General features: G+C 41.1%; 1 protein-coding gene across 1 annotated transcript in view; it reads right to left on the bottom strand.

Moving 5' to 3' along the window:
* Positions 1 to 26,945, bottom strand: part of LOC133612755 (PDZ domain-containing RING finger protein 4-like) — a 190,132-nt gene that overhangs the window by 18,586 nt on the left and 144,601 nt on the right. Inside the window, exons 5-6 of the mRNA XM_061970434.1 lie at positions 13,441 to 13,503; positions 2,098 to 2,199 (exon numbers count right to left, since the gene is read on the bottom strand). Of these exons, the coding sequence (XP_061826418.1) occupies positions 2,098 to 2,199; positions 13,441 to 13,503 (165 nt within the window). The remainder of the gene's footprint in view (positions 1 to 2,097; positions 2,200 to 13,440; positions 13,504 to 26,945) is intronic.

A 26,945-nucleotide genomic window follows, 5' to 3' on the forward strand; every position in this document is an offset into this window, starting at 1 on the left:
ATGGATATATATATATATATATATATATATATATATATATATATATATATATATATATATATATATATATAAGAAATACTTGACGTTCAGTGAATTCTAGCTATATATATATATATATATATAAATATATATATATATATATATAGATATTTATTATATATATATATATATATATATATATATATATATATATATATATATATATATATATATATATATATATATATATATATATATATAAAAATATATATATATATAAATAAAATAAATACTTGAATTTCAGTGTTCATTTATTTACACATATACACACACGTAACACTCATCTACTCATTGTTGAGTTAAGGGTTGAATTGTCCATCCTTGTTCTATTCTCTGTCACTATTTTTCGAACCATGCTGAACACCCTCTCTGATGATGCATTCTGTGTGGCACGCACAAAAGTGCTTTCATCAAATGCACTAGATGGCAGTATTGTCCTGTTTAAGAGTGTCACAACATTGCTGTTTACGGCAGACAAACTGCTTTACGGTAGACAAAAACGTGACTGCTGTTGTTGTGTGTTGTTGCCGCGCTGGGAGGACGTTAATGAAACTGCCTGACAATAAACCCACATAAGAAACCAAGAACTCGCCCTCCATCATAGCACAAGCTAGCAAGCTACGGAGTTTGCCGACAATATATTTCTTGTAAAGTGTATACAAAGGAGTACGGAAGCTGGACAAATAAGATGCCAAAAACCAACCACTTTCATGTGGTATTGGACAGAAAGGAGGACTTTTTTTTCTCCTCCATTCGAAAATGCGGACGTTATCAGCACCACTGTCTGATTCCAATCAATGCAAGTCATCAGAATCAGGTAATACACCAACTTATATTCTTGTCTTCATGAAAGAAAGGAATCTATATGTGTTAAACATGCTTGTATTATCTTTAAGCACCTTTAATTTATTAACAATATTAACTATATGTGTTAAACATGCTTGTATTATCTTTAAACGCCTTTAACTTGTTAACAATATTAACTATATGTGTTAAACATTCTTGTATTATCTTTAAACACCTTTAACTTGTTAACAATATTAACTATATGTGTTAAACATGCTTGTATTATCTTTAAACACCTTTAAGTTGTTAACAATATTAACTATATGTGTTAAACATGCTTGTATTATCTTTAAACACCTTTAAGTTGTTAACAATATTAACTATATGTTTTAAACATTATTGTATTATCATTAAACACCTTTAAGTTGTTAACAATATTAACTATATGTGTTAAACATGCTTGTATTATCTTTAAACGCCTTTAACTTGTTAACAATATTAACTATATGTGTTAAACATGCTTGTATTATCTTTAAACGCCTTTAACTTGTTAACAATATTAACTATATGTGTTAAACATGCTTGTATTATCATTAAACACCTTTAAGTTGTTAACAATATTAACTATATGTGTTAAACATGCTTGCATTATCATTAAACACCTTTAATTTATTAACAATATTAACTATGTGTTAAACATTCTTGTATTATCTTTAAACACCTTTAACTTGTTAACAATATTAACTATATGTGTTAAACATGCTTGTATTATCTTTAAACACCTTTAACTTGTTAACAATATTAACTATATGTGTTAAACATTCTTGTATTATCTTTAAACACCTTTAACTTGTTAACAATATTAACTATATGTGTTAAACATGCTTGTATTATCTTTAAACACCTTTAACTTGTTAACAATATTAACTATATGTGTTAAACATTCTTGTATTATCTTTAAACACCTTTAAGTTGTTAACAATATTAACTATATGTGTTAAACATGCTTGTATTATCTTTAAACACCTTTAAGTTGTTAACAATATTAACTATATGTGTTAAACATGCTTGCATTATCATTAAACACCTTTAACTTGTTAACAAAAACATATATTTCATAAATAAGTAAATATAAATGATATATATGAATGAGGTAGATCCCCACGACTTGATCAATTGAAAAGTAGCTCGCCTGCAGAAAAAGTGTGAGCATATTATATATAAGTATTGCTGTTTGTAAGTTATTGAGGGTCATTTGAATGCAAGATGCACCTGTATCTCCGGCCTGGCCACCAGCAGCAGAATGCTGCGACAGTCCTCGTTGGAGAGCGCAGCCATGGCCTCCTCTCGGTCCTGGACATCCCGACCATTGATCTAGAAGATGACACGCAAACTGGATTAGCAGGAGGCACAAAGAGTACTTACGCACCAAAAAAAATAGGTCAGCAGCCATGCAATAAAAAGCTCAAAGCTGTGGCGGTCATTATGAATGGGACAGTGGAGGTACAGTGGGCACACAATTAACTGGCCCATGACAGCCGGCGTCCGTCTTGTGGCCAGCGAGACGAATGGTGCTGTCACTGGTAGATAATGGCGCCAGTGTACACGTAAACAGCCGCCCCACCCCCTTTTGTGAATAGGATCACTCCCCCAACACCATTACTGTACACACCAAGCGTTTGAAGGAAAGAAACATGTATGGGCGGCATGGCGTAGTGGGTCGAGCAACCGTGCCAGAGACCTGAGGGTTGCAGGTTCGCTCCCCGCCTCTTACCATCCAAAAATCGCTGCCGTTGTGTCCTTGGGCGGGACACTTCACCCTTTTCCCCCGGTGCTACTCACACCGGTGAATTGATTGATGAATGGTAGTGATCGGAGGGGCCGTTGGCGCAAATTGCAGCCACGCTTCCGTCAGTCTACCCCAGGGCAGCTGTGGCTATGAAAGTAGCTTACCACCACCACCAGTGTCTACATGTAAAGCGACTTTGGGTACTTAGAAAAGCGCTATATAAATCCCAGGTATTATTATTATCATTATGTTTCTATGGAGCAGCATTAGGACCACACTGAAGAGTCAAAAGAGAATAACAGAGTTGTATGCTAATTCAAGTCGTAATGTAAGGACTGGGGTGAGTTTTTCCTTGCCCTTATGTGGGCTCTGTACCGAGGATGTCGTTGTGGCTTGTGCAGCCCTTTGAGACACTTGTGATTTAGGGCTATATAAATAAACATTGATTGATTGATTGATTGAATGAAATCACAATATATAATGGGAGGCTCCAGGAGTGAAGTCATTATATTACAAGCCCATGAAAGTTGTGAAACTATGAAAATAATAATAATAATAATAATAATAATAATAATAAAAATAGATTTTATTTGTAAAACGCACTTTATATTGAGTAAACGATCTCAAAGTGCTACAGTGTATTAAGAAAAATAAAATAAATAAAAAAGATACTAAAGAAATAAATAAATATAAAAACTACAACAGCCAAATAGCTATAGCTAGTATGCACATATCTAAAAAAAAAAGGCTTTTTTAAAAAAAAAAGAAGGGCTTTTAAGCTTTTTTTTAAAAACATCCACAGTCTGCGGTGCCCTCAGGTGGTCAGGGAGAGCGTTCCACAGACTGGGAGCGCCGGAGCAGAAAAATAATAATAGATTTGATTTGTAAAACGCACTTTATATTGAGTAAACAATCTCAAAGTGCTACAGTGTATTAAAAAAAATAAAAAAAATAAAAAAGATAATAAAGAAATAAATAAAAATAAAAACTACAACAGCCAAATAGCTATAGCTAGTATGCGCATATCTAAAATAAGGCTTTTTTTTATTTAAAAGAAGGGCTTTTAAGCCTTTTTTAAAAGCATCCACAGTCTGTGGTGCCCTCAGGTGGTCAGGGAGAGCGTTCCACAGACTGGGAGCACCGGAGCAGAAAAATAATAATAGATTTGATTTGTAAAACGCACTTTATATTGAGTAAACGATCTCAAAGTGCTACAGTGTATTAAGAAAAATAAAATAAATAAAAAAGATACTAAAGAAATAAATAAATATAAAAACTACAACAGCCAAATAGATATAGCTAGTATGCACATATCTAAAAAAAAAAGGCTTTTTTTAAAAAAAAAGAAGGGCTTTTAAGCTTTTTTTTTTTTTAAAAACATCCACAGTCTGTGGTGCCCTCAGGTGGTCAGGGAGAGCGTTCCACAGACTGGGAGCGCCGGAGCAGAAAAATAGTAATAGATTTGATTTGTAAAACGCACTTTATATTGAGTAAACAATCTCAAAGTGCTACAGTGTATTAAAAAAATAAATAAATAAAAAAGATAATAAATAAATAAATAAAAATAAAAACTAGAACAGCCAAATAGCTATAGCTAGTATGCACATATCTAAAAAAAAAAGGCTTTTTTTTTTTTTTAAAAGAAGGGCTTTTAAGCTTTTTTTAAAAGCATCCACAGTCTGTGGTGCCCTCAGGTGGTCAGGGAGAACGTACCACCGACTGGGAGCGCCGGAGCAGAAAAATAATAATAGATTTTATTTGTAAAACGCACTTTATATTGAGTAAACAATCTCAAAGTGCTACCGTGTATTAAAAAAAATAAATTAATAAAAAAGATAATAAAGAAATAAATAAATATAAAAACTAGAACAGCCAAATAGCTATAGCTAGTATGCACATATCTAAAAAAAAAAAAAGCCTTTTTTTTTTTAAAAGAAGGGCTTTTAAGCTTTTTTTAAAAGCATCCACAGTCTGTGGTGCCCTCAGGTGGTCAGGGAGAACGTACCACCGACTGGGAGCGCCGGAGCAGAAAAATAATAATAGATTTTATTTGTAAAACGCACTTTATATTGAGTAAACAATCTCAAAGTGCTACAGTGTATTAAAAAAATAAATAAATAAAAAAGATAATAAATAAATAAATAAAAATAAAAACTAGAACAGCCAAATAGCTATAGCTAGTATGCACATATCTAAAAAAAAAGGCTTTTAAGCTTTTTTTAAAAGCATCCACAGTCTGTGGTGCCCTCAGGTGGTCAGGGAGAACGTACCACCGACTGGGAGCGCCGGAGCAGAAAAATAATAATAGATTTTATTTGTAAAACGCACTTTATATTGAGTAAACAATCTCAAAGTGCTACCGTGTATTAAAAAAAATAAATAAATAAAAAAGATAATAAATAAATAAATAAATATAAAAACTAGAACAGCCAAATAGCTATAGCTAGTATGCACATATCTAAAAAAAAAAGCCTTTTTTTTTTAAAAGAAGGGCTTTTAAGCTTTTTTTAAAAGCATCCACAGTCTGCGGTGCCCTCAGGTGGTCAGGGAGAGCGTTCCACAGACTGGGAGCGATGGAGCAGAAAAATAATAATAGATTTGATTTGTAAAACGCACTTTATATTGAGTAAACAATCTCAAAGTGCTACAGTGTATTAAAAAAAATAAAATAAATAAAAAAGATAATAAAGAAATAAATAAAAATAAAAACTAGAACAGCCAAATAGCTATAGCTAGTATGCACATATCTAAAAAAAAAAGAAGCCTTTTTTTTAAAAAAGAAGGGCTTTTAAGCTTTTTTTAAAAGCATTCACAGTCTGTGGTGCCCTCAGGTGGTCAGGGAGAACGTACCACCGACTGGGAGCGCCGGAGCAGAAAAATAATAATAGATTTTATTTGTAAAACGCACTTTATATTGAGTAAACAATCTCAAAGTGCTACCGTGTATTAAAAAAAATAAATAAATAAAAAAGATAATAAATAAATAAATAAAAATAAAAACTAGAACAGCCAAATAGCTATAGCTAGTATGCACATATCTAAAAAAAAAGCCTTTTTTTTTTTTAAAAAGAAGGGCTTTTAAGCCTTTTTTAAAAGCATCCACAGTCTGCGGTGCCCTCAGGTGGTCAGGGAGAACGTACCACCGACTGGGAGCGCCGGAGCAGAAAAATAATAATAGATTTTATTTGTAAAACGCACTTTATATTGAGTAAACAATCTCAAAGTGCTACCGTGTATTAAAAAAAATAAATAAATAAAAAAGATAATAAATAAATAAATAAAAATAAAAACTAGAACAGCCAAATAGCTATAGCTAGTATGCACATATCTAAAAAAAAAGCCTTTTTTTTTTAAAAAGAAGGGCTTTTAAGCCTTTTTTAAAAGCATCCACAGTCTGCGGTGCCCTCAGGTGGTCAGGGAGAACGTACCACCGACTGGGAGCGCCGGAGCAGAAAAATAATAATAGATTTGATTTGTAAAACGCACTTTATATTGAGTAAACAATCTCAAAGTGCTACAGTGTATTAAAAAAAATAAAATAAATAAAAAAGATAATAAAGAAATAAATAAAAATAAAAACTAGAACAGCCAAATAGCTATAGCTAGTATGCACATATCTAAAAAAAAAAAGGCTTTTTTTTTTTAAAAAGAAGGGCTTTTAAGCTTTTTTTAAAAGCATCCACAGTCTGTGGTGCCCTCAGGTGGTCAGGGAGAACGTACCACCGACTGGGAGCGCCGGAGCAGAAAAATAATAATAGATTTTATTTGTAAAACGCACTTTATATTGAGTAAACAATCTCAAAGTGCTAACGTGTATTAAAAAAAATAAATAAATAAAAAAGATAATAAAGAAATAAATAAATATAAAAACTAGAACAGCCAAATAGCTATAGCTAGTATGCACATATCTAAAAAAAAAAAAAGCCTTTTTTTTTAAAAAAGAAGGGCTTTTAAGCTTTTTTTAAATGCATCCACAGTCTGTGGTGCCCTCAGGTGGTCAGGGAGAACGTACCACCGACTGGGAGCGCCGGAGCAGAAAAATAATAATAGATTTTATTTGTAAAACGCACTTTATAGTGAGTAAACAATCTCAAAGTGCTACCGTGTATTAAAAAAAATAAATAAATAAAAAAGATAATAAAGAAATAAATAAATATAAAAACTAGAACAGCCAAATAGCTATAGCTAGTATGCACATATCTAAAAAAAAAAGAAGCCTTTTTTTTTTAAAAGAAGGGCTTTTAAGCTTTTTTTAAAATCATCCACAGTCTGTGGTGCCCTCAGGTGGTCAGGGAGAGCGTTCCACAGACTGGGAGCGCCGGAGCAGAAAAATAATAATAGATTTGATTTGTAAAACGCACTTTATATTGAGTAAACAATCTCAAAGTGCTACCGTGTATTAAAAAAATAAATAAATAAAAAAGATAATAAAGAAATAAAGAAATATAAAAACTAGAACAGCCAAATAGCTATAGCTAGTATGCACATATCTAAAAAAAAAAAAAGCCTTTTTTTTTTTTTAAAAAGAAGGGCTTTTAAGCCTTTTTTAAAAGTATCCACAGTCTGTGGTGCCCTCAGGTGGTCAGGGAGAGCGTTCCACAGACTGGGAGCACCGGAGCAGAAAAATAATAATAGATTTTATTTGTAAAACACACTTTATATTGAGTAAACAATCTCAAAGTGCTACAGTGTATTAAAAAAAAATAAAAATAAAAAAGATAATAAATAAATAAATAAAAATAAAAACTAGAACCGCCAAATAGCTATAGCTAGTATGCACATATCTAAAAAAAAAAGGCTTTTTTTAAAAAAGAAGGGCTTTTAAGCTTTTTTTAAAAGCATCCACAGTCTGTGGTGCCCTCAGGTGGTCAGGGAGAACGTACCACCGACTGGGAGCGCCGGAGCAGAAAAATGATAATAGATTTTATTTGTAAAACGCACTTTATATTGAGTAAACAATCTCAAAGTGCTACCGTGTATTAAAAAAAATAAATAAATAAAAAAGATAATAAAGAAATAAATAAAAATAAAAACTAGAACAGCCAAATAGCTATAGCTAGTATGCACATATCTAAAAAAAATTGCCTTTTTTTTTTTAAAAGAAGGGCTTTTAAGGGGAATTTGGATCTTGTACCTGTGAGCTTGTCCTTTCGGTCATAACCCAAAGCTCAGGACCATAGGTGAGGATGGGAATGTGGATCTTGTACCCATGATTTTGTCCTTTCGGTCATAACCCAAAGATCATGACCATAGGTAAGGATGGGAACGTATATCTTGTACTTGTGATTTTGTCCTTTTGGTCAAAACCCAAAGATCATAACAATAAGTGAGGATGGGAACGTGGATATTGTACCCGTGATCTTGTCCTTTCGGTCGTAACCCAAAGATCAGGACCATAGGTGAGAATGGGAACGTGGATCTTGTACCAGTGATCTTGTTCTTTCGGTCATAACCCAAAGATCCCGACCATAGGTGGGGATAGGAATGTAGATCTTGTACCCATGATTTTGTTCTTTTAATCATAACCCAAAGATCAGGACCATAGGTGAGGATGGGAACATGGATCTTGTACCCGTGATTTTGTCCTTTTGGGTATAACCCAAAGATCATAACAATAAGTGAGGATGGGAACGTGGATATTGTACCCGAGATCTTGTCCTTTTCGTCGTAACCCAAAGCTCAGGACCATAGGGAGGATGGGAACGTAGATCTTGTACCCGTGATCTTGTCCTTTTGGTCGTAACCCAAAGATCAGGACCAAAGGTGAGGATGGGAACGTGGATCTTGTACCAGTGATCTTGTTCTTTCGGTCATGACCCAAAGTTCAGGACTATAGGTAAGGATGTGAACGTAAAGAAGTAAAGAAGAAAGTAAAGAACTGGTCCACAGTTCCACGACCAGGATGAATACCACACTGCTCCTCCTGAATCCGAAGTTGGACTATCTGGTGTAGCCTCCTCTCCAGTACACTTGAATAGACCTTACCGGGAAGGCTTAGGAGTGTGATCCCACCATAATTGGAACACACCCTCCGGTTTCCCTTCTTAAAGAGAGGAACCAACACCCCAGTCTGAATTTAAATGGGTATTTCACAATTAGTAGAATTTTGGGAAAACCAGAAATGTTGTTTTGTTGTCCAATTAAGAAGAATGTTTTGAAGGTGGAATGGTCAAAAATGGATGAAAAATGTGGACTGTGAAAACTTTCCAGGGAGAGGTGAAAATAGGGCTTTGGAAAACCGGGAATTCTGGGAAATCCTGGAATTTTGTTTGAACTTGGAAAATGGTAGTTTGATTGTCCAAGGTGAGTGGAGTGTGTGGATGTTGGAATAGACAAGACCGTTGAGTGCCATCAGGGTGGAGTGCCATCTCCGGGTTGGGGAGGAGATCTTGCCCCAAGTGGAGGAGTTCAAGTACCTCGGAGTCTTGTTCACGAGTGGGGGAAGAGTGGATCGTGAGATCGACAGGCGGATCGGTGCGGCATCTTCAGTAATGCGGACGCTGTATCGATCCGTTGTGGTGAAGAAGGAGCTGAGCCGGAAGGCAAAGCTCTCGATTTACCGGTCGATCTACGTTCCCATCCTCACCTATGGTCATGAGCTTTGGGTCATGACCGAAAGGACAAGATCACGGGTACAAGCGGCCGAAATGAGTTTCCTCCGCCGGGTGGTGGGTCTCTCCCTTAGAGATAGGGTGAGAAGCTCTGTCATCCGGGGGGAGCTCAAAGTAAAGCCGCTGCTCCTCCACATCGAGAGGAGCCAGATGAGGTGGTTCGGGCATCTGGTCAGAATGCCACCCGAACGCCTCCCTAGGAAGGTGTTTCGGGCACGTCCGACCGGTAGGAGGCCACGGGGAAGACCCAGGACAAGCTGGGAAGACTATCTCTCCCGGCTGGCCTGGGAACGCCTCGGGATCCCCCGGGAGGAGCTGGACGAAGTGGCTGGGGAGAGGGAAGTCTGGGCTTCCCTGCTTAGGCTGCTGCCCCCGCGACCCGACCTCGGATAAGCGGAAGAAGATGGATGGATGGATGGAAGACCGTTGAGAAATGTGGGATATTGTGCAAGTTCGAAAAAATGGCCCAATTATGTTCAATGGACAAAATGACCTGGAAAACCGGAAATTCTGGGTAATCTGGGCTAATTTAAAAAAAAATGTTATGGGGAGCTCATGATTCCCAATCAAGCCGAACGTTTTCTTACTTGAAAGGTTCGATCGGTCGAACACTGAGCTGTGGAGCGTGCCAGAGTTTTGCGGCGGAATAATAATAATAATAATAGATTGTATGATATATATATATTATATATATAAAATTAGATGATATATATATATATACAGGTAATGACTGATGGTGGAAACTTTACACTAGACTTCAGGCAACGTGGATCCTGTGCCTCTCCTGTCTTCCTCCAGACTCTGGGACCTCGATTTCCAAAGGAAATGCAAAATTTGCATGGTTGGGTGATGGTTTGGGGTGCCATGTCATCTGCTGGTGTCGGTCCACTCTGTTTCCTGAGATCCAGGGTCAACGCAGCCGTCTACCAGCAAGTTAGAGACCACAGAGATTCAGAAGGAGTGGACAGCTGCTGGAGTCAGTGCTTCAAGATCCACCACCAAGAGACGCTTGAAAGACATGGGTTTCAACTGCCGCATACCTCGTGTCAAGCCACTGTTGACCAAGAAACAGCGCGCAAAGCGTCTCACCTGGGCTAAGGAAAAAAAGAGCTGGACTGCTGCTGAGTGGTCCAAAGTCATGTTTTCTGACGAAAGCAAATTTTGCATTTCCTTTGGAAATCGAGGTCCCAGAGTCTGGAGGAAGACAGGAGAGGCACAGGATCCACGTTGCCTGAAGTCTAGTGTAAAGTTTCCACCATCAGTGATGGTTTGGGGTGCCATGTCATCTGCTGGTGTCGGTCCACTCTGTTTCCTGAGATCCAGGGTCAACGCAGCCGTCTACCGGCAAGTTTTAGAGCACTTCATGCTTCCTGCTTCTGACCTGCTCTATGGAGATGGAGATTTCAAGTTCCAACAGGACTTGGCGCCTGCACACAGCGCAAAATCTACCCGTGCCTGGTTTACGGACCATGGTATTTCTGTTCTAAATTGGCCCGCCAACTCCCCTGACCTTAGCCCCATAGAAAATCTGTGGGGTATTGTGAAAAGGAAGATGCAGAATGCCAGACCCAAAAACGCAGAAGAGTTGAAGGCCACTATCAGAGCAACCTGGGCTCTCATAACACCTGAGCAGTGCCAGAAACTCATCGACTCCATGCCACGCCGCATTAACGCAGTAATTGAGGCAAAAGCAGCTCCAACCAAGTATTGAGTATTGTACATGCTCATATTTTTCATTTTCATACTTTTCAGTTGGCCAACATTTCTAAAAATCCCTTTTTTGTATTAGCCTTAAGTAATATTCTAATTTTGTGACACACGGGATTTTGGATTTTCATTTGTTGCCACTTTGGGGGTTAAATCACCAAAAATGATTCCCGGGCGCGGCGCCGCTGCTGCCCACTGCTCCCCTCACCTCCCAGGGGGTGATCAAGGGGATGGGTCAAATGCAGAGGACAAATTTCACCACACCTAGTGTGTGTGTGACAATCATTGCTACTTTAACTTAACTTTAACTTTACACATACAAACTGTAGCACACAAAAAAGCACATTTAATAAAAAAACGTTATTATGGTCTTACCTTTACTTAGAAATGTGCCACTGTTGTGCTGGATTAATGAACCCCCTGACGGGAGTGTTATATCAACTAAAGCCCTCACTTCAACTTTCCACGTGCAAGATTGAATCTATTTAAAAAAGTGTAACCGAGGGTTTATAAATGTCGCCTATACTGTATGAAACTACAAAATAACAAACACGGAGGCTCCAGTTTACACGAGGACCACTTTATTTACCTTCTTTCAAAAACCTCCGCTCCACTCCAACGTGTCAAAATTCCGCTCTTAGCGCCTTCAAAATAAGAGCTCAAGGCATATACTAAAATAAAGAGGAAAGCCCATAAAAATAGGTTACAAAAGTTATTTGATAAGAAACCAAAAAGTGCAAAAACAATAATGTTCGTGTTGGAGGAGTTGTGAATTAGGTACACCTGCAGTCTGCAGGTGTACCTAATGTTGTGGCCCTGCAGTCATTCACAACTCCTCCAACACAAACATTATTGTTTTTGCACTTTTTGGCTTCTTATGAAATAACGTTTTTAAATAGATTCAATCTTGCACGTGGAAAGTTTAAGTGTGGGCTTTAGTTGATATAACACTCTCGTCAGGTGTTGCAGTGCATTCTACGGCGGGGGTGCACGAGGCGAGCCTCAGCCAGTGCGTCTTTTGCAGTCGTTTTATGATCGCTCAGCACAAGAAATACGTTACACACATACAGTTGTTGACAAAATACACTGTACATTATATACCTCAGCTAACTAAACTATGGAAATGTATAATATAGTTCATATAGCAATACGGTCTCACTGCACAGCAGGCCAGCAGTTAGCCGAGTCCGTCCATGTTGAGGCACTGAGTGACGCGCCTCGACTGGCTGCTGATCACCGCACCGTCTCTTCTCAGTATTTGAACGGCAAATGTGAAAATTCAGCGATTTTGAATAAAAATAATCTAAAACTGGTGAAGTTAAATGGAAAATAACTTTATAGTATAATCACTGGATACATTTAACAATTTAATATAAATTTTGTTCTTTTTACATTTTTTTTCTTTCCATGATGGCAGGTGAGGCCCCGCCTCTAGTGACTGCACGTCACTGGTATATATATATATATATATATATATATATATATATATATATATATATATATATATATATATATATATATATATATATATATATATATATATATATATATATATATATATATATATATATATATATATATATATATATATAATAACATAACAATTATATAATGTATATAATATATTATATAATTATATGGTGTGTCATGATCCGTTACCAGGGTCATGACATGATTTATGTTTGGTAGTTTCTGTGGTTTAGTCTGTTTCCTGGGTGCACCCTCTTTCCTTTTGTTTACTGTTGGTTTCCATGGGCACTGATTCTCCTCACCCGTCTTAGTTTAGGAATTAGTGTTCCCACCAGGTGTTTTGGTTGATCACTTTATAGGTTTCTGTCACCCAGCACTAGTTGCTGGGTCAACGCTTGCTATACGCAACAGTTATGTGACTTCTAGTTTTTCGCACTCCACTATTTCTCACTGTTTACCTTTGGTGACGATTTTATTTCTTTGCTCCACGCTGGTTTAGCGTCTTGAGTTTTGTTTTGTATTTTTGTCCTGCATTTTTTAATATTAAAACTCATCCTACCTGCACGCCGCTGCTGCTTGTTTTCTGCGTCGGAGGGAACACGACCAGCGCAGCTATGCGCCCAAGACGTAACAGATATAGATATTATATAATAAATATATTAAATAATATATATATAATATAGTAATAGATACAAAATGGTCATTTGAATAGAATAAACAAATACTATTAAGAGATAAAAGTCATTTATTTCCTACTTTTTCCAGTATGTGTGAAGCCACCCAGTGCATGAAACTAAAGCACTGGTCTAATGTGTGTGTGTGTGTGTGTGTGTGTGTGTGTGTGTGTGTGTGTGTGTGTGTGTGTGTATGTGTGTGTGTGTGTGCAAGAAGTGCTGCTCAAGAAGCAAAGCAGCTACTGCTGAGTGTGTAAGTAAAACCGCCACAGGCGCCATCGTGTCCTTTTAACACTCACAGCAGGGGGGGGATTGCCTGATATTAAACACGAGGGGTCCAGCACGCTCGGTCATCAGCTCGTACCTGCAGTATGCGGTCCCCCTCTCGGATGCGGCCATCTTTAGCGGCGATGCTGTTGGGACAGATCTGTAGAGATAAACACAAAGAGAGGACGTTACACACGCCAACCTGACATCGGACACACAGGCAGCATCAGGTGGTCAACACACCCTCATGTGGTCAACACAGCATCATGTGGTCAACCCACCCTCATGTGGTCAACACACATCATGTGGTCAACTCACCATCATGTGGTCAACACACATCATGTGGTCAACTCACCATCATGTGGTCAAGTCACCATCATGTGGTCAACTCACCATCATGTGGTCAAGTCACCATCATGTGGTCAACTCACCATCATGTGGTCAACACAGCATCATGTGGTCAACTCACCATCATGTGGTCAACTCACCATCATGTGGTCAACACACCATCAAGTGGTCAACACACCATCATGTGGTGAACACACATCAAGTGGTCAACTCACCATCATGTGGTCAACACACATCATGTGGTCAACACACCATCATGTGGTGAACACACATCAAGTGATCAACTCACCATCATGTAGTCAACTCACCATCATGTGGTCAACACACCATCATGTGGTCAACTCACCATCATGTGGTCAACTCACCATCATGTGGTCAACACACATCATGTGGTCAACTCACCATCATGTGGTCAACTCACCATCATGTGGTCAACACACATCATGTGGTCAAGTCACCATCGTGTGGTCAACACACATCATGTGGTCAACACACATCATGTAGTCAACTCACCATCATGTGGTCAACTCACCATCATGTGGTCCACTCACCATCATGTGGTCAACTCACCATCATGTGGTCAACTCACATCATGTGGTCAACTCACCAACATGTGGTCAAGTCACCATCATGTGGTCAACTCACCATCATGTGGTCAACTCACCATCATGTGGTCAACACACATCATGTAGTCAACTCACCATCATGTGGTCAACACACCATCATGTGGTCAAGTCAACATCATGTGGTCAACACACATCATGTAGTCAAGTCACCATCATGTGGTCAACTCACCATCATGTGGTCAACTCACCATCATGTAGTCAACTCACCATCATGTGGTCAACTCACCATCATGTGGTCAACTCACCATCATGTGGTCAACTCACCAACATGTAGTCAACTCACCATCATGTGGTCAACACACATCATGTAGTCAACTCACCATCATGTGGTCAACACACATCATGTAGTCAAGTCACCATCATGTGGTCAACTCACCAACATGTGGTCAACTCACCATCATGTGGTCAACACACATCATGTAGTCAAGTCACCATCATGTGGTCAACTCACCAACATGTGGTCAACTCACCATCATGTGGTCAACTCACCATCATGTGGTCAACTCACTATCATGTGGTCAACACACCATCATGTGGTCAACACACATCATGTAGTCAAGTCACCATCATGTGGTCAACACACCATCATGTGGTCAACACACATCATGTGGTCAACACACCATCATGTGGTCAACACAGCATCATGTGGTGAACACACATCAAGTGGTCAACTCACCATCATGTGGTCAACACACATCATTGAGTCAAGTCACCATCATGTGGTCAACTCACCATCATGTGGTCAAGTCACCATCATGTGGTCAACTCACCATCATGTGGTCAACTCACCATCATGTGGTCAACTCACCATCATGTGGTCAACACAGCATCATGTGGTCAACACACATCATGTGGTCAACTCACCATCATGTGGTCAACTCACCATCATGTGGTCAACACACATCATGTAGTCAAGTCACCATCATGTGGTCAACACACCATCATGTGGTCAACTCACCATCATGTGGTCAACACACATCATGTAGTCAAGTCACCATCATGTGGTCAACACACCATCATGTGGTCAACACACATCATGTGGTCAACACACCATCATGTGGTCAACACAGCATCATGTGGTGAACACACATCAAGTGGTCAACTCACCATCATGTGGTCAACTCACCATCATGTGGTCAAGTCACCATCATGTGGTCAACTCACCATCATGTGGTCAACTCACCATCATGTGGTCAACTCACCATCATGTGGTCAACTCACATCATGTGGTCAACTCACCAACATGTGGTCAAGTCACCATCATGTGGTCAACTCACCATCATGTGGTCAACTCACAATCATGTGGTCAACTCACCATCATGTGGTCAACACACCATCATGTGGTCAACTCACCATCATGTGGTCAACTCACCATCATGTGGTCAACACACCATCATGTGGTCAACTCACCATCATGTGGTCAAGTCACTATCATGTGGTCAACACACATTATGTGGTCAACTCACCATCATGTGGTCAACTCACCATCATGTGGTCAACACACCATCATGTGGTCAACACACCATCATGTGGTGAACACACATCAAGTTCTAAACTCACCATCATGTGGTCAACACAGCATCATGTGGTCAACACAGCATCATGTGGTCAACACACCATCATGTGGTCAACACAGCATCATGTGGTCAACTCACCATCATGTGGTCAACTCACCATCATGTGGTCAACACACATCATGTGGTCAACTCACCATCATGTGGTCAACTCACCATCATGTGGTCAACTCACCATCATGTGGTCAACACACCATCATGTGGTCAACTCACCATCATGTGGTCAAGTCACTATCATGTGGTCAACACACATTATGTGGTCAACTCACCATCATGTGGTCAACTCACCATCATGTGGTCAACACACCATCATGTGGTCAACACACCATCATGTGGTGAACACACATCAAGTTCTCAACTCACCATCATGTGGTCAACACACATTATGTGGTCAACTCACCATCATGTGGTCAACTCACCATCATGTGGTCAACACACCATCATGTGGTCAACACACCATCATGTGGTGAACACACATCAAGTTCTCAACTCACCATCATGTGGTCAACACAGCATCATGTGGTCAACACAGCATCATGTGGTCAACACACCATCATGTGGTCAACACAGCATCATGTGGTCAACTCACCATCATGTGGTCAACTCACCATCATGTGGTCAACACACATCATGTGGTCAACTCACCATCATGTGGTCAACTCACCATCATGTGGTCAACACACCATCATGTGGTCAACTCACCATCATGTGGTCAAGTCACTATCATGTGGTCAACACACATTATGTGGTCAACTCACCATCATGTGGTCAACACACATCATGTGGTCAACTCACCATCATGTGGTCAACTCACCATCATGTGATCAACTCACCATCATGTAGTCAACTCACCATCATGTGGTCAACTCACCATCATGTGATCAACACACATCATGTGGTCAACTCACCATCATGTGGTCAACTCACCATCATGTGGTCAACACAGCATCATATGGTCAAGTCACCAACATGTGGTCAACTCACCATCATGTGGTCAACTCACCAACATGTGGTCAACTCACCATCATGTGGTCAACTCACCATCATGTGGTCAACACAGCATCATGTGGTCAAGTCACCATCATGTGGTCAACACACCATCATGTGGTCAACTCACCATCATGTGGTCAACTCACCATCAAGAAAATGTTATCAATGAAAAAAACGTTGTAAGCTAAACGATGTAATATTATGAGACAAAAGTTTTGGCGATAAAGATGAAACATTACAAGAATAATGTCAGAATAATATAGTCATACGTGGATGAGCTCAGCTCCTGTTCTCCTCCATGTGTAAAGTGAGAAACACAGCTGATGCTCCAGAAGGAAGTAACCCCAAAGATAGCAAATGGTAAAAAAAAGAGTGCGCATTTAACTTTATAAATATTCAGGACCTTAATGATGCATTTCAGGCTAACTAGCTAACTAAGTAGCAGCATTGTTTTAGAGCGGGAATGTCAACTTTTTGTCAAACACAGACCTGGTGTAAAGTGGAGCTAATACATTTTACTACAAGCAGTGATGAATAATTACTTTCTTGAAAAAGTTTCTTATGTCCATTTTGCATCCGTTCACGTTCTTGTTCTGCAGTGCTGTGTGCTAATGTGCTTCGTACAACTGCAGGACCGCAAGCAAGGTCGCGGAGAAAATGCGGACTGGATTTTGAGTGATGTGGGCATTTTCTATATGAACAAGTCCAAGGACCGCAAGCAAGGTCGCATAGAAAATGTGGACTGGATTTTGAGTGATGTGGGCATTTTCTATATGAACAAGTCCAAGGACCGGAAGCAAGGTCGCATAGAAAATGCGGACTGGATTTTGAGTGATGTGGGCATTTTCTATATGAACAAGTCCAAGGACCGCAAGCAAGGTCGCATAGAAAATGCGGACTGGATTTTGAGTGATGTGGGCATTTTCTATATGAACAAGTCCAAGGACCGCAAGCAAGGTCGCGGAGAAAATGCGGACTGGATTTTGAGTGATGTGGGCATTTTCTATATGAACAAGTCCAAGGACCGCAAGCAAGGTCGCATAGAAAATGCGGACTGGATTTTGAGTGATGTGGGCATTTTCTATATGAACAAGTCCAAGGACCGCAAGCAAGGTCGCATAGAAAATGCGGACTGGATTTTGAGTGATGTGGGCATTTTCTATATGAACAAGTCCAAGGACCGCAAGCAAGGTCGCATAGAAAATGCGGACTGGATTTTCAGTGATGTGGGCATTTTCTATATGAACAAGTCCAAGGACCGCAAGCAAGGTCGCATAGAAAATGCGGACTGGATTTTGAGTGATGTGGGCATTTTCTATATGAACAAGTCCAAGGACCGCAAGCAAGGTCGCATAGAAAATGCGGACTGGATTTTGAGTGGTGTGGGCATTTTCTATATGAACAAGTCCAAGGACCGCAAGCAAGGTCGCATAGAAAATGCGGACTGGATTTTGAGTGATGTGGGCATTTTCTATATGAACAAGTCCAAGGACCGCAAGAAAGGTCGCATAGAAAATGCGGACTGGATTTTGAGTGATGTGGGCATTTTCTATATGAACAAGTCCAAGGACCGCAAGCAAGGTCGCATAGAAAATGCGGACTGGATTTTGAGTGATGTGGGCATTTTCTATATGAACAAGTCCAAGGACCGCAAGCAAGGTCGCATAGAAAATGCGGACTGGATTTTGAGTGATGTGGGCATTTTCTGTATGAACAATTCCAAGGACCGCAAGCAAGGTCGCATAGAAAATGCGGACTGGATTTTGAGTGATGTGGGCATTTTCTATATGAACAAGTCCAAGGACCGCAAGCAAGGTCACATAGAAAATGCGGACTGGATTTTGAGTGATGTGGGCCTTTTCTATATGAACAAGTCCAAGGACCGCAAGCAAGGTCGCATAGAAAATGCGGATTGGATTTTGAGTGATGTGGGCATTTTCTATATGAACAAGTCCAAGGACCGCAAGCAAGGTCGCATAGAAAATGCGGACTGGATTTTGAGTGATGTGGGCATTTTCTATATGAACAAGTCCAAGGACCGCAAGCAAGGTCGCATAGAAAATGCGGACTGGATTTTGAGTGATGTGGGCATTTTCTATATGAACAAGTCCAAGGACCGCAAGCAAGGTCGCATAGAAAATGCGGACTGGATTTTGAGTGATGTGGGCATTTTCTATATGAACAAGTCCAAGGACCGCTAGCAAGGTCGCATAGAAAATGCGGACTGGATTTTGAGTGATGTGGGCCTTTTCTATATGAACAAGTCCAAGGACCGCAAGCAAGGTCGCATAGAAAATGCGGACTGGATTTTGAGTGATGTGGGCATTTTCTATATGAACAAGTCCAAGGACCGCAAGCAAGGTCGCATAGAAAATGCGGACTGGATTTTCAGTGATGTGGGCATTTTCTATATGAACAAGTCCAAGGACCGCAAGCAAGGTCGCATAGAAAATGCGGACTGGATTTTCAGTGATGTGGGCATTTTCTATATGAACAAGTCCAAGGACCGCAAGCAAGGTCGCATAGAAAATGCGGACTGGATTTTGAGTGATGTGGGCATTTTCTATATGAACAAGTCCAAGGACCGCAAGCAAGGTCGCATAGAAAATGCGGACTGGATTTTGAGTGATGTGGGCATTTTCTATATGAACAAGTCCAAGGACCGCAAGCAAGGTCGCATAGAAAATGCGGACTGGATTTTGAGTGATGTGGGCATTTTCTATATGAACAAGTCCAAGGACCGCTAGCAAGGTCGCATAGAAAATGCGGACTGGATTTTCAGTGATGTGGGCATTTTCTATATGAACAAGTCCAAGGACCGCAAGCAAGGTCGCATAGAAAATGCGGACTGGATTTTGAGTGATGTGGGCATTTTCTATATGAACAAGTCCAAGGACCGCAAGCAAGGTCGCATAGAAAATGCGGACTGGATTTTCAGTGATGTGGGCATTTTCTATATGAACAAGTCCAAGGACCGCAAGCAAGGTCGCATAGAAAATGCGGACTGGATTTTGAGTGATGTGGGCATTTTCTATATGAACAAGTCCAAGGACCGCAAGCAAGGTCGCATAGAAAATGCGGACTGGATTTTGAGTGATGTGGGCATTTTCTATATGAACAAGTCCAAGGACCGCAAGCAAGGTCGCATAGAAAATGCGGACTGGATTTTCAGTGATGTGGGCATTTTCTATATGAACAAGTCCAAGGACCGCAAGCAAGGTCGCATAGAAAATGCGGACTGGATTTTGAGTGATGTGGGCATTTTCTATATGAACAAGTCCAAGGACCGCAAGCAAGGTCGCATAGAAAATGCGGACTGGATTTTGAGTGATGTGGGCATTTTCTATATGAACAAGTCCAAGGACCGCAAGCAAGGTCGCATAGAAAATGCGGACTGGATTTTGAGTGGTGTGGGCATTTTCTATATGAACAAGTCCAAGGACCGCAAGCAAGGTCGCATAGAAAATGCGGACTGGATTTTGAGTGATGTGGGCATTTTCTATATGAACAAGGCCAAGGACCGCAAGCAAGGTCGCATAGAAAATGCGGACTGGATTTTGAGTGATGTGGGCATTTTCTATATGAACAAGTCCAAGGACCGCAAGCAAGGTCGCATAGAAAATGCGGACTGGATTTTGAGTGATGTGGGCATTTTCTATATGAACAAGTCCAAGGACCGCAAGCAAGGTCGCATAGAAAATGCGGACTGGATTTTGAGTGATGTGGGCATTTTCTGTATGAACAAGTCCAAGGACCGCAAGCAAGGTCGCATAGAAAATGCGGACTGGATTTTGAGTGATGTGGGCATTTTCTATATGAACAAGTCCAAGGACCGCAAGCAAGGTCGCATAGAAAATGCGGACTGGATTTTGAGTGATGTGGGCATTTTCTATATGAACAAGTCCAAGGACCGCTAGCAAGGTCGCATAGAAAATGCGGACTGGATTTTGAGTGATGTGGGCCTTTTCTATATGAACAAGTCCAAGGACCGCAAGCAAGGTCGCATAGAAAATGCGGACTGGATTTTGAGTGATGTGGGCATTTTCTATATGAACAAGTCCAAGGACCGCAAGCAAGGTCGCATAGAAAATGCGGACTGGATTTTCAGTGATGTGGGCATTTTCTATATGAACAAGTCCAAGGACCGCAAGCAAGGTCGCATAGAAAATGCGGACTGGATTTTGATTGATGTGGGCATTTTCTATATGAACAAGTCCAAGGACCGCAAGCAAGGTCGCATAGAAAATGCGGACTGGATTTTGAGTGATGTGGGCATTTTCTATATGAACAAGTCCAAGGACCGCAAGCAAGGTCGCATAGAAAATGCGGACTGGATTTTGAGTGATGTGGGCATTTTCTATATGAACAAGTCCAAGGACCGCAAGCAAGGTCGCATAGAAAATGCGGACTGGATTTTGAGTGATGTGGGCATTTTCTATATGAACAAGTCCAAGGACCGCTAGCAAGGTCGCATAGAAAATGCGGACTGGATTTTCAGTGATGTGGGCATTTTCTATATGAACAAGTCCAAGGACCGCAAGCAAGGTCGCATAGAAAATGCGGACTGGATTTTGAGTGATGTGGGCATTTTCTATATGAACAAGTCCAAGGACCGCAAGCAAGGTCGCATAGAAAATGCGGACTGGATTTTGAGTGATGTGGGCATTTTCTATATGAACAAGTCCAAGGACCGCAAGCAAGGTCGCATAGAAAATGCGGACTGGATTTTGAGTGATGTGGGCATTTTCTATATGAACAAGTCCAAGGACCGCAAGCAAGGTCGCATAGAAAATGCGGACTGGATTTTGAGTGATGTGGGCATTTTCTATATGAACAAGTCCAAGGACCGCAAGCAAGGTCGCATAGAAAATGCGGACTGGATTTTGTGTGATGTGGTGCATTTTCTATATGAACAAGTCCAAGGACCGCAAGCAAGGTCGCGGAGAAAATGCGGACTGGATTTTGAGTGATGTGGGCATTTTCTATATGAACAAGTGGAATGGATTGGATACTGACACACTAAAGGGGCTCTCTACCTTACGCTATGAAGTGAGGGGAAACTGAGTGAATAATGACAGGTTATATTATTATTTATTTAAACTCATACTCGGGCCACTTTATAATGAATATGTCGGCATGTATTTGTAAAAAAAAAATTAATATATAATATATATAAATATATATATATATAACACGTTATGTTACGTTATAGGTGCTGCGTTCAATAGACACTTCATCTAAATGCAGCACACTCTCCTGCCAGCCCAACTTTTCTTTTCCTTTTTTTTTTAGTAGCTGTCAGATTTATATTCCACCCAGCTCTCAAATTCAAACAACTCTGAGACAAAGTGAAGCCGAATGGAGGAAAATGATGGCAACAAACAAACTTCATCATTTTAGCGACAAATCAGGCAAAAAAAACAAACATGAGTTCGCCAAAGTGCTTATTTTGTGTTGGCAATGGTAAATAATGTCATCATTTTGTTAAAGTCACTCTTTTTAACGGAGGTAATCACGTTCAAAAACATCATTTGAAGATGTGTTCCTGCGTTCATTTCCACCACACACTTGGCAACTACGTGTGTCTTCACAAAGTCACCTACAGGCCTGGCATGCACATTACAACACTGGCTGGTTGAACGTGCACACAATCTAAACAAAACAAGGCCAATATGTTCTTGTTCTTACAACAGGATGCCTCGTTAAAATCCAGCCGCTGTTGCTTAGGAGGCGAAGTGTGTCTCTCTTTACTAGCTTCGTCGAAGCATGTTGCTTTTGTAGCTGTTTCAGCCGATTTGCATTGCTAAGATAGGATCTTTGATCCAAGACACAACTTACATTTAACTAAAATGTTATTTTCTTTGTGCTTGACAAAAGAAAAGTAGTGAGAATATCTCCATGTTAAGAAACTCGACTTTGGCTCCGGCATGATGTCTTGTTAGTAAACACAGACGCGCCCCCCTTCCCCACACCCACACACAGAGCAGCGCGCCTCTTCTATATCGCGTTTTCTGCAGCTCCCCAATAAAACTGTTGCATTTTGGACCAGTTGTTCCTCCCAGGGAATTCAAGTCACAATTCGCTCCCAAGTTCTTTCCGACACTTAAAGCTGAGTTGAAAAACCACCAGAGACAGAATAGGTATTTTGTTGTATATTCTCAAAGCTTTGCCAATATACATTTTGATTGAGACCAGTCTAACCCTAGAACCTTCTATCGCGCACACCCAAAATGGTCTGGCGTGTAAAGTGAGGAGTTTGGCGTTGACTCATGTATTATCTGCTGTCTACTTAGGTTAGGCATATTAAAGAGGTTTTCCGCTGGGAGGTTGTCATTTTGAGGCATAGGCACCAGAGGTGATTTACACTCAGGAGACAGCGTTCGTTTTGGAGGAGGATTCAATGTTAGAGGGGTTGTGTGAGCACCGCCCTCTCTTGGCACCTGAGAAGGGGGTGGACCAGAGAGCTTAGTTTCTGTTTCCACCACCAGGGCTCCTCCTGTGACTGTCAAAAGTGGGTACAAAGACGCTTCCGGCTTTACGTCATAGGGCGGTGGCTTAGTCAAAGTCTGGGTGGGTCGTTTGAATAGTTTCGCACATGCGCGACAGATAAATGACCAGTCGGTCCATTTTTCCATATTCATCTCAATTTTTATCAGTTCTTTAGCAGCTTTTCTTTTTTCCAAATTGTGGCATCTCTCCCCGCGGACTCCACCGTCACCAATCATTTGAAGTTGTTTCCTGCGTTCATTTCCACCACACACTTGGCAACTACGTGTGTCTTCACAAAGTCACCTACAGGCCTGGCATGCACATTACAACACTGGCTGGTTGAACGTGCACACAATCTAAACAAAACAAGGCCAATATGTTCTTGTTCTTACAACAGGATGCCTCGTTAAAATCCAGCCGCTGTTGCTTAGGAGGCGAAGTGTGTCACTCTTTACTAGCTTTGTCAAAGCATGTTGCTTTTGTAGCTGTTTCAGCCGATTTGCATTGCTAAGATAGGATCTTTGATCCAAGACACAACTTACATTTAACTAAAATGTTATTTTCTTTGTGCTCGACAAAAGAAAAGTAGTGAGAATATCTCCATGTTAAGAAACTCGACTTTGGCTCCGGCATGATGTCTTGTTAGTAAACACAGACGCGCCCCCCTTCCCCACACCCACACACAGAGCAGCGCGCCTCTTCTATATCGCGTTTTCTGCAGCTCTCCAATAAAACTGTTGCGTTTTGGACCAGTTGTTCCTCCCAGGGAATTCAAGTCACAATTCGCTCCCAAGTTCTTTCCGACACTTAAAACTGAGTTGAAAAACCACCAGAGACAGAATAGGTATTTTGTTGTATATTCTCAAAGCTTTGCCAATATACATTTTGATTGAGACCAGTCTAACCCTAGAACCTTCTATCGCGCACACCCAAAATGGTCTGGCGTGTAAAGTGAGGAGTTTGGCGTTGACTCATGTATTATCTGCTGTCTACTTAGGTTAGGCATATTAAAGAGGTTTTCCGCTGGGAGGTTGTCATTTTGAGGCATAGGCACCAGAGGTGATTTACACTCAGGAGACAGCGTTAGTTTTGGAGGAGGATTCAATGTTAGAGGGGTTGTGTGAGCACCGCCCTCTCTTGGCACCCGAGAAGGGGGTGGACCAGAGAGCTTAGTTTCTGTTTCCAGCACCAGGGCTCCTCCTGTGACTGTCAAAAGTGGGTACAAAGACGCTGCCGGCTTTACGTCATAGGGCGGTGGCTTAGTCAAAGTCTGGGTGGGTCGTTTGAATAGTTTCGCACATGCGCGACAGATAAATGACCAGTCGGTCCATTTTTCCATATTCATCTCAATTTTTATCAGTTCTTTAGCAGCTTTTCTTTTTTCCAAATTGTTGCATCTCTCCCCGCGGACTCCACCGTCACCAATCATTTGAAGTTGTTTCCTGCGTTCATTTCCACCACACACTTGGCAACTACGTGTGTCTTCACAAAGTCACCTACAGGCCTGGCATGCACATTACAACACTGGCTGGTTGAACGTGCACACAATCTAAACAAAACAAGGCCAATATGTTCTTGTTCTTACAACAGGACGCCTCGTTAAAATCCAGCCGCTGTTGCTTAGGAGGCGAAGTGTGTCTCTCTTTACTAGCTTCGTCGAAGCATGTTGCTTTTGTAGCTGTTTCAGCCGATTTGCATTGCTAAGATAGGATCTTTGATCCAAGACACAACTTACATTTAACTAAAATGTTCTTTTCTTTGTGGTCGACAAAAGAAAAGTAGTGAGAATATCTCCATGTTAAGAAACTCTACTTTGGCTCCGGCATGATGTCTTGTTAGTAAACACAGACGCGCCCCCCTTCCCCACACCCACACACAGAGCAGCGTGCCTCTTCTATATCGCGTTTTCTGCAGCTCTCCAATAAAACACACTCAGATCCTCTCAGTTACATAAAAAATAACGTAAAATAACGCAGTAACGTTAAAATCACTTTGACACCCCTGCTTTAAAAGGTTCCGACGTTTAGATATTGATAGTGATTAACGTATTGATATTTATATATATATATATATATATCTATATATATATATATATATATACATACATACACACAGGTGTACGGCAGATAAGAATGTACAAATGTTACTTCTTGCTGCTAGTAATTGTGTTCTGATGGCACCAGAACATTGCAGTATTTCTACGTCCATTGGAACTGAAGGGAAAACTGAACAGGAAGAGTTTTGCTATATTTTGCTTCAGGCTTTCAAAGTTAATGCATGCAATTAATGGCAGATCCATCCATCCATCCATCCATCCATCTTCTTCCGCTTATCCGAGATCGGGTCGCGGGGGAAGCAGCCTAAGCAGGGAAGCCCAGACTTCCCTCTCCCCAGCCACTTCGTCCAGCTCCTCCCGGGGGATCCCGAGGTGTTCCCAGGCCAGCCGGGAGACATAGTCTTCCCAACGTGTCCTGGGTCTTCCCCGTGGCCTCCTACCGGTCAGACGTGCCCGAAACACCTCCCGAGGGAGGCGTTCGGGTGGCATCCTGACCAGATGCCCGAACCACCTCATCTGGCTCCTCTCGATGTGGAGGAGCAGCGGCTTTACTTTGAGCTCCCCCCGGATGACAGAGCTTCTCACCCTATCTCTAAGGGAGAGACCCGCCACCCGGCGGAGGAAACTCATTTCGGCCGCTTGTACCCGTGATCTTGTCCTTTCGGTCATGACCCAAAGCTCATGACCATAGGTGAGGATGGGAAAGTAGATTGACCGGTAAATTGAGAGCTTTGCCTTCCGGCTCAGCTCCTTCTTCACCACAACGGATCGATACCGCGTCCGCATTACTGAAGACGCCGCACCGATCCGCCTGTCGATCTCACGCTCCACTCTTCCCTCACTCGTGAACAAGACTCCGAGGTACTTGAACTCCTCCACTTGGGGCAAGATCTCCTCCCCAACCCAGAGATGGCACTCCACCCTTTTCCGGGCGAGAACCATAGACTCGGATTTGGAGGTGCTGATTACCATCCCAGTCGCTTCACACTCGGCTAGGAACCGATCTAGTGAGAGCTGAAGATCCTGGCCAGATGAAGCCATCAGGACCACATCATCTGCAAAAAGCAGAGACCTAATCCTGCAGCCACCAAACCAGATCCCCTCAACGCCTTGACTGCGCCTAGAAATTCTGTCCATAAAGGTTATGAACAGAATGGGTGACAAAGGGCAGCCTTGGCGTAGTCCAACCCTCACTGGAAACGGGTCCGACTTACTGCCGGCAATGCGGACCAAGCTCTGACACTGATTATACAGGGAGCGAACCGCCACAATAAGACAGTCCGTTACCCCATACTCTCTGAGCACTCCCCACAGGACTTCCCGAGGGACACGGTCGAATGCCTTCTCCAAGTCCACAAAGCACATGTAGACTGGTTGAGCAAACTCCCATGCACCCTCAAGGACCCTGCCGAGAGTATAGAGCTGGTCCACAGTTCCACGACCAGGACGAAAACCACACAGTTCCTCCTGAATCCGAGGTTCGACTATCCGGCGTAGCCTTCTCTCCAGTACACCTGAA

The sequence above is a fragment of the Nerophis lumbriciformis genome, linkage group LG10, assembly GCF_033978685.3.
Source record: "Nerophis lumbriciformis linkage group LG10, RoL_Nlum_v2.1, whole genome shotgun sequence".
NCBI lineage: Eukaryota > Metazoa > Chordata > Actinopteri > Syngnathiformes > Syngnathidae > Nerophis > Nerophis lumbriciformis.